Source organism: Chrysochloris asiatica, unplaced genomic scaffold (assembly GCF_000296735.1).
Source record: "Chrysochloris asiatica unplaced genomic scaffold, ChrAsi1.0 scaffold00325, whole genome shotgun sequence".
Taxonomy (NCBI): domain Eukaryota; kingdom Metazoa; phylum Chordata; class Mammalia; order Afrosoricida; family Chrysochloridae; genus Chrysochloris; species Chrysochloris asiatica.
In genome coordinates this window covers 1,968,594-1,977,777 of record NW_006408843.1, presented here as the reverse complement: position 1 = coordinate 1,977,777, position 9,184 = coordinate 1,968,594, and the positions used below count along the sequence as shown (strand labels likewise).

The 9,184-nt window shown below is 36.6% G+C and overlaps 1 protein-coding gene across 1 annotated transcript in view; it reads right to left on the bottom strand.

The window, feature by feature from the left end:
• The window catches only part of C7 (complement component 7), a 116,623-nt gene that overhangs the window by 95,895 nt on the left and 11,544 nt on the right, over positions 1–9,184 (bottom strand). Inside the window, exon 3 of the mRNA XM_006875404.1 lies at positions 5,294–5,349. Coding sequence (XP_006875466.1) covers positions 5,294–5,349 — 56 coding nt within the window. The remainder of the gene's footprint in view (positions 1–5,293; positions 5,350–9,184) is intronic.

Below are 9,184 nucleotides of genomic sequence, written 5' to 3'. Positions count from 1 at the left end.
GATCCTCAGATTATTTGCTCAGCATACAGGTTGAATAAGTATGGTGAAAGAATACAACCCTGTCACACACCTTTCTTAATTTTAAACCATTCTGTGTTCCCATGTTCTGTTCTAACAACTGCCTCTTGGTCCATGTACAGATTGTTCATGAGCACAATTAAGTGTTCAGGAATACTCATATTTCACAATGTTGTCCATAGTTTGTCATGATCCATGCAATGGAAAGACTTTTCATAGTCAATAAAGCACAGGTAAACAGCTTTCTGATGTTCTTTGCTTTCAGCCAAGATCCATCGGACATCAGCAATGATACCCCTCATTCCATGTCTTCTTCTAAATCCGGCTTGAACCTCTGAAAGTTCTCTGTCACTGTATGCTTGCAGCTTTTCTGTATTACCTTTAGTAAAACTTTACTAACATAGGATATCAAAGAGATTGCATGATGATTTCCACATTTTATTGGGTCACCTCTCTTTGGAATGGGCACAAATACCGATCTCTTCCAATCAATTGGCCAGATAGTTTTCTTCCAAATTTTTTGGCAAAGATGCATGAGTGCCTCCTGTGCCGCCTCACTTTCTTGAAAGATTTCTATTTTTATTCCATCAATTCCTGATGCCTTGTTCTTTGCCAGTTCCTTCAATGCATCTTGAACTTCCTCTTTCAGTATCATTGGCTCTTGATCATATGCTACCTCTTAAAATGGTTGAACATCAATCAATTCCTTTTGTTATAGTGACTCTGTGTATTCCTTCCATCTTCTTTTGATGCTTTCTGCATCCTTCAACAATTTCCCCAGAGGATCCTTCATTAATGAAAGCCGAGGCTTGAATTTTTTCTTCAGTTCTCCCAGCTTGAGAAATGCTGAGCATGTTCTTCCCTTTTGGTTTTCTAGGCATTAGTGCGCTGAAATAGACAGATATTGGCCATTTTCAATGAAGTGGTAGACTACGTCTGGAACAACAAAGTAAAGAGGAACCGTGTCTCATTCACTCTCAAAAAGAATATTTCAAGATTGATGCTGAAGTAACATGCTGTAAGTGATAGCATAATATCTACACACAAACAAGGAAGACAAGTTATTAACACTATTATTTAAATTTACACACCAACTACTAATACTAAAGAAACAAGATTTTTAGTAACTTCTGAAATTAATCAAACATGCAGTCAAGATGCCTTGATAATTACTGGTGACTGGAATATAGTAGTTGAAAACAAAGAAAGATAAGTCATTAGAAAGTATGGCCTTGATGATAGAAATGGCAATGGAGAACAATTTTGCAAGACAAAACACCTATTCAGTGGAAAGACTTTTCAACATAAATGGTGACTATGCATGTCAACCTCACCAGATAGTGTACCCAAGAATAAAATCAATTACATCTGTGGAAAGAGACAATGTTGTTGTTGTTAAGTACCATTCAGTCACATCTTACTGATAGTGACACTATGCGAAACAGAACCAAACATTGCCTGGTCCTGCACCATCCTCACAAGTGTTGTTGCTCCTGAGCCCGATGCTGCTGCCACTGTGCCATTTCATTTCATTGGGGTCTTCCTCTTTTTTGCTGACTCTCGATTTTACTAAAACATAATGACCTTCTCTAGGGACTGGCCCCTTCTGGTAACATGTCCAAAGTATAAGACATGAAGTCTTGCCATCATTGCTTCTAAGGAGCATTTTGGCCATATTCCTTCCAGCACAGATTTGTTTGTTGTTCTGGAAGTCTGTGATACTTTTAACATTCTTCTTCAATACCATAGCTCAAATACATCAATTCTTCTGTGGTCTTCCTTATTCATTGTCCAACTTTCACATGCATATGAGGTTATTGTAAATACCATGGCTAGGGTTGGGTGTACCTTAGTCCTCAAACTGATCTCTTTGCTCTTGAACAGTTTAAAGAGTTCTTGTGCAGCAAATTTGCCTAACACAACACATCATTTGATTTCTTGACTGCTTCCATGAATATTAATTGTGGAACAAAGCAAAATAAAGTATTTGACAACTTTGATGTTTTCTCCAACTTTGATCTTTTCTCCATTTATCATGATCATCAGTAATAAGGATTTTTGTTTTCTTTACCTTAAGGAACAATCCATACTGAAAACTCTGGTCTTTGTTTTTCATCACTAAGTATATTAGTCCTGTTCACGTTCAGCAACCAAGGTTGTATCATTTATACATCACAGGTTGTTAATGAGTCTTCCTCCAATTTTGATGCCACATTCTTTTCATATTACCCAGCTTCTCAGGTTATTTGTTCAGCATAAAGTTTGAATAAGTATCGTGAAAGAATACAACCCTGGCACACACCTTTCCAGATTTTAAACTATTCAGTATCCCCTTATTCTGTTCAAATGGCAGTATCTTGGTCTAGGTTCATCATGAGCACGATTAAGCATTATGCAATACCCATTCTTCATAATGTTTTCCATAACACACAGCCAAAAGCCTTTGAATAGTCATTAAAGCATGAGTAAACATCTTTCTGGTATTTTCTGCTTTCAGGTAAGACCCATCTGATGTCAGCAATAATGTCCCTCATTCCACATCCTCTTCTGAATCCAGATTGAATACCTGACTGTTTCTTCTTAATGTACTGTTGAAGCTGCTTTTTCACTATCTTCAGCAAAGTTTTATTTCCTTGTGATATTAATAATATTTTTCAATGATTTCCACACTCCATTGGGTCATCTCTCTTTGGAATGGTCACAATACGAATCTCTTCCAGTTGGTTGGCCAGATAGCTGTCTTTCAAATTTCTTGTCATAGATTAGTGAGTGCCTCCAGTGCTTCATCAGTATGTTGAAAGATTTCACTTGGTATTCTGTCTATTCTTGGAACCTTGTTTTTCACAAATGACTTCAATGCAATTTGGCCTTCTTCCTTCAGTACCATTGGTTATTGATCAAATGCCTCTCAAAATGCCTGAAAATCAATCATTTCTTTTTGGTACAGTGATTCTGTGTATTCCTTCCATCTTCTTTTGATTATTTCTGCATCATTCAATATTTTGCCTATAGAATTCTTCAAAATTGAAAGTCAAGGTTTGAATATTTTATTCAGCTCTTTCAGCTTGAGAAATGCTGAGCATGTTCTTCCCTTTTGGCTTTCTAACTCCAGGTTTTTGCACATTTCGTTATATTTGACTTTATCTTCTCGAGCTGACCTTTGAAGTTTTCTGTTCAGCTCCTGTACTTCCTCACTTCTTCCATTTGCTTTAGCATCTCTATGTGGAAGAGCAAGTTTCAGAGTCTCTTCTGACATCCACTTTGTCTTTTCCTTCTTTCTTGTCTTCTGAATGACCTTTTGCTTTCTTCCTTTATGATGTTCTTGATGTTATCCCACAACACTTCTAGTCTTTGGTCTTTGGTGTCTAACGCATCAAATCTGTTCTTCAGATGATCTCTAAATTCAAGTGAGATATATTCAAGGACATATTTTGGCTCTCATGGACTTGTTTTAATTTTCTTCAGCTTCAGCCTGAACTTTCATATGAGCAATTGATGGTCAGTTACACAGTCTGACCCTGGCTTTTGTTTGGCTGATGAAATGGAGATTTTCCACACTTTCATTCCAGAGATGTAGTCAATTTGATTCCTGTATATTCCATCTGGTGACGTCCATGTGCCTTTTATGTTATTGAAAAAGGTATTTGCAATGAATAAGTCATTGGTATTGCAAAATTCTGTCATGCAATCTTTAGCATCATTTCTATCACCAAAGTCATATTTTCCAATTACTGATCGTTCCTGTTTGTTTCCAACCTTCACATTCCAATCACCAGTAACTATCAATGCATATTAATTTCATGTCTGATCAATTTCAGACTGAAGAAATTATATAATTCTTCAATTTCATCATCACTGACATTAGTGTTGTGCACAATTTTGAGTAATAATAGTGGTATTAACTAGTCTTCTTTATGTTGTTGTTAAGTGCCTTCAAGTCAGTTCTGACTCATAATGACCCTGTGTAGGGTTTCTAAAGAGCAACTGGTGAGCTTGAACTACCTTGTACTCCAGCACATTAACCCACATCGCCACACCAGCACTCCAGGTGTTCCTTATAGGCATCTGGATATTATCATATCACAGACAGCATTGTATTTCTAGATAGAGCTTGAAATGTTCCTTTTGATTGATGAATGTGACACATTCCTCTTGAATTTGTCATTCCTGGCATAGTAGCCCATGATTGACAGATTTTAAATGACCAATACCAGTCCAATTCAGCTCACTAATCCCTCGAATCTCAATCTTAAGCTTTTTGTTTCATTTTTGATGATTTCCAATATTCCTAGATTCATATTTCTTATAACCCATGTTCTGATTACTAATGGATGTTGGAGACATTTCTCCTCATTTTGAGTTGTGCCATCAGCAAATAAAGGTCCCAAAAGGTGACCTTGGTTGTATTTAAAATACTGGTGGAGTAGTTTCTAGCATTGCAGCAACATGCAAGCCACCACAGTACGATAAACTGACAGATGAGTGGTGGAAAGAGACATGCTCATCATCAGTCAGAACTAGGCCAGGGATTTACTCTTGTGTCCAAGAGAAGTCAAAGTCTTCCCCAAACTTCAAGGATTAGGAAGGATTTGTTTGTCTCCTACAGCACCTTATGCAGACCTCTCTCAAAGCCCTAATCACATTTGTACTGAAATGAGCTTTTTTACACTGTGAGTCACTTAGCAGCCTCTCAGTGTTGCCTTATTCCTCTATTTCTCCCCAGGACCTAGCATAGTACTGACACCTGGTCTGAGAATTGGATAGAGTGAAATAGCCTGGTTCTGTCCCAGTGAAAGCAAAACAAGGCCATGAGTAAATAATCATGAGGTTTTTTTCCAGACTTCAATTATTTCCTTTAAAAAGTCTCAGCCTCTAAAATTCAGATGATGTTTTGCAAGGATTATATTTAAAGATCAGCTTCTGCTCTAGGGTTAGTGGGTCTGTTGGGATTCTCTGAACATCAAGTAACACGATGATGGCACTGAGCTAAGCAAAGACATAGACATGTTTTAAATCTTCATGTTTCTTCCTTTAAAAAATTTTAAGTAGGAAAAATAATAATTAAATATTCTTGCCTTTTCTAAAAATATAGAAAAAGACTTTAAGGTATAAAAACATTCAGACTGCAATAGAAAAATCATTCCCTAATAAAGGATGGTCTAAAAAAATTTTTTTTTATTTCTAGTTGTAGTAAATTATGCAGCAAAATATTTGCCCTTTTATTTTTATATAATTTTAATAATTTCAACATACAATCCCAATAACAAAAACTCACCTTACAAAAACTTGGAACTCTCCTATAAGTTCAACCAAAATAAGTAAGTTTGATGCCTACAGAGAAAAAAAAACAATGAAGCATTATTTTAGCTTGCAATTCTTTAGTAAAAAATCAATGCATTTGTCAAGCTTGTGAAGTGGGAACAGAAGACAGTAAAAGAACCATAGGCAAAGCTGCATGATTCGGCTTTTATTTTCAGTTTCTATTTTAAATAAAAGTTTAATACCATTTTATTGATCCCACTTCCTACTATTCATTTCTAGAAAAACAACTAGGAGTTGGGCCATGTCATGGATAAACTAATGAAATGTTCGCTTCTCCAGTGCTGTAGGAGTCTGGCTTCATACATTTCCTTGGGACCCCATCATCTCCACACCCTTTCTCTTCAGCTTTGGTACCCAGTTGGACACTCAAGGGAAGAAAGTCTGAAAAAAACTGCAGTGTTGATTGCTGAGAAGCTTAAAAGATGAATAATCTGAAGTTGAGACACAGTCCTAGACACAAACAATGATTGTCATCTTTTTCCTTAGTACTTAGCTAAGTGTTTAAAACACCTCTGAGACCTTCCTAATCATCCTTATAGGATAGCATAAGCCTAAATCGTGAGTCTAGCAGGCTACAAAATCGCATGGTAATGTGTATTAAACAACAAATACAGAAAGAAATAAAATAACAATAATTTGTTTCTGGGTGGTAAAATTATAGGTGATTTCTATTATATTTTGATATGTATCTATTTATATGTATTTTCTTAATTTAACTGACAACTGAAGAATACTCATACAACCATCAAATGCATTCAATTTATAGTCCAATATAGAAGACCTCTAAAACTGCTTTGCACATTTAACAAGCCAATAAACTCTTTTCTCTATGAGTTCCCCAAATCTCCTTTCCCTTAATGTACCCTTAAGAAGCTTCCAGAACCACAGTAACACACTAGCCACCACAATACAACAAACTGACAGGTGAGTGGCAGGTGATATACATACTTTTCTATTTATACATTCCTTACTGTAACCCCTCAAAATCGGCTAATTGCAGGCCAGTTCAGGTCATGAATTATACAGGCTGAATCTACTAGCAAGAAGAATTTCTTGAAATTTTGTTAGCTGGATAGCTGAAAAAGAAACCAGTAGCATTCGTGCCTTTGCTCATCTTATTATAAATGAACAAGCTAAAACAATCATTGTTGTTGTTGGGTGCCTTCAAGTCAGTTCCAACTTATAGCGACTCTACACAAAAAGAATGAAACATTGCCCAGTCCTAGCCCATCTTTACAATTGTTATGGTTGAGCCCATTGTTGCTGCCACTGGGCCAATCCATCCGCTTGGAGGTCTTCCTCTTTCTCATTGACCCTCTACTTTACCAAGAATAACGTCCTTCTCCAGGGACTGGTTCCTTCTGAAAACATACCCAAAAACAGAGACAAAATTTTGCCATCCTTGCTTCTAAGGAACATTCTGACTTTACTTCTTTCAACTCAAATTTGTTTCTTTTCTGGCAGTCCATGGTACTTTCAATATTCTTCTCCAACACCATGCTTCAAATGCATTGATAACTCTACATTCTTCCTTATTCTTTATCCAACTTTCTTATGCATATGAGGCTATTGAAAATATCATGGTTAGGACAGGTGAACCTTTATCTTTAAATTGACATTTGCTCTTTAACACTTTAAAGAGGTCTTGTGCAGTAGATTTAACTAATGCAAATCTACTACAAAGATTGCTGCTTCCATGAGTGTTAACTGTAGATCCAAGAAAAATGAAGTCTTTGACAGCTTTAATATTTTCTGTTTATCATGATGCTATTTATTGGTCCCATTATGAGGACTTTTGTTTTCTTTACATTGGGGTACAATCCATACTTAATTCTTTGATCTTCCTAAGGATTTGAAATCCTCTTCACCTTCAACAAGCAAGATTGTGTCATCTGCATATCACAGGTTGTTAAAGAGTCTTCCTCCCTCCAGTCTTGATGCCATGTTCATATAACCCAGCTTCTCAGATTATTTGCTTAACATACAAATTGAATAAGCATGTTGACAGGATGCAACCATGACACACACCTTTCCTGATTTTAAACCATTCAAATATCCCTTTGTTCTGCTTGAAAAACTGCCTCTTTGTCTAATACAGGTTCATCATGAGTACAATTAAGTGTTCTGGAACTCCCATTCTTCACAATGGTATCCATATTTTGTTATGATTAATATAGTCAAATGCCTTTGCATAGTCAGTGAAGCACAAGTAAACATGGTTTTGGTATTCTTTGGTTTTAGGCAAAATCCATCTGATGTCAGCAATGATATCCATCATTCCACATTCTCTTCTGAATCTAGCTTGAATTTCTGACTATTCCTTGTTGATGTATTGCTGCAAATGTTTTTTAGTTATCATCAGCAAATTTTACTTGCAGGTGAAATAAATAATATTGTTCAATGATTTCTGCATCCCATTGGATCACCTTTCTTTAACATAGGCACAAATCTAGATATCTTCCAGTTGATTAGGCAGTGTTTCATTCTGTTGTGCATAGGGTTGCTATGAGTTGATACTGACTCGATGGCACCTAACAACAACAACAACAATCGATTGGCCAAGTAGCTGTCTTCCAAATTTCTTAGCATAGATGAGTGAATATCTCTAGTATCAATTTGTTGACCACTACAATTTATATTCCATCAGTTCTGCTCTTCTTGCTTCAATACTATCAGTTCTTGATCATATGCTACCACTTAAAATGGCTGAGCATCAACCAGTTCTTTGGGGGTATAGTGACTGTATGCAGTCATTCCATCTTCTTTTCATGCTTTCTGCATAATTCAATATTTTGCCTATTGTTGTTGTTGTTAAGTGCTGTTGAGTAGATTCTGACCCATAGTGACCCTGTTTAGGGTTTCCAAGGAGCAACTGGTGAGCTTGAACCACCGACCTTGCAGTTCAAACAACTTTGCAGTCTGACACATTAGCCCAAAGCACCACACCAGGACTCCATTTTGCCCATAGAATCCTTTAATATTGCAAGTCAATGCTCGAATTTTTTCTTCAGTGTTTTCAGCTTGAAAAATGCTAAGCATGTTCTTCCCTATGGATTTTCTAACTCCAGGTCTTTGTACATTTCATTACAATGCCTGACTTGTCTTCTTAAGCTGCCCTGTGAAATTTTCTGTTCAACTCTGTTGTTTTCTCATTTCTTCAAGCTTCAGTCTCTTCTGACATCCACTTTGGTCTTTTCTTTCTTTCCTGTCTTTTTAATGATCTTTTGTTTTCTTCATGTATGATTTTCTTGATGTCATCTCACAACTCTTCTGATCTTCGATCATTGATTTCTAGTGAAATCAATCTGTTCTTGAAATGGTGGGATATATACTCCAGATCATATTTTGGTTATAAGCTTCAGTCTGAATTTGCATATAAGCAATTTGTGGTCAGTTACACAGTCTGGCTGGCCTTGTTTTGGCCAATGATATTGAGTTTATTCATTGTCTCTTTCCATCAATGTAGTCAGTTTGACTCCTATGTGCTCCATCTTGTAAAGTCATTATGTATAGTTGCCTTTTATATTATTGGTAAAAGGTATTTGTAATTAAAATGATGAATTAAAAAAACGGTATTTGCCTAGGGACTCCTGAGCCTATAGACAAGGATATAATTGGAGTGCTGGAGCTGAGAGTGAGACTGCTGGTGTGAAGTAGAGTGAGATACACAACAATGCCCAGGTTTATAGATAGTGCCCATTTGACCTGGCCTGGATGACTTAATGATCAGAACTCGACTTGTTGTTGTTGTTAAGTACCATCGAGTCGGTTCCAATTCATAGTGACCCTGGATAGGGTTTTCTAGGAGAGGCTGGTGAGCTTGAACTGCCAGACTCAACTAGAG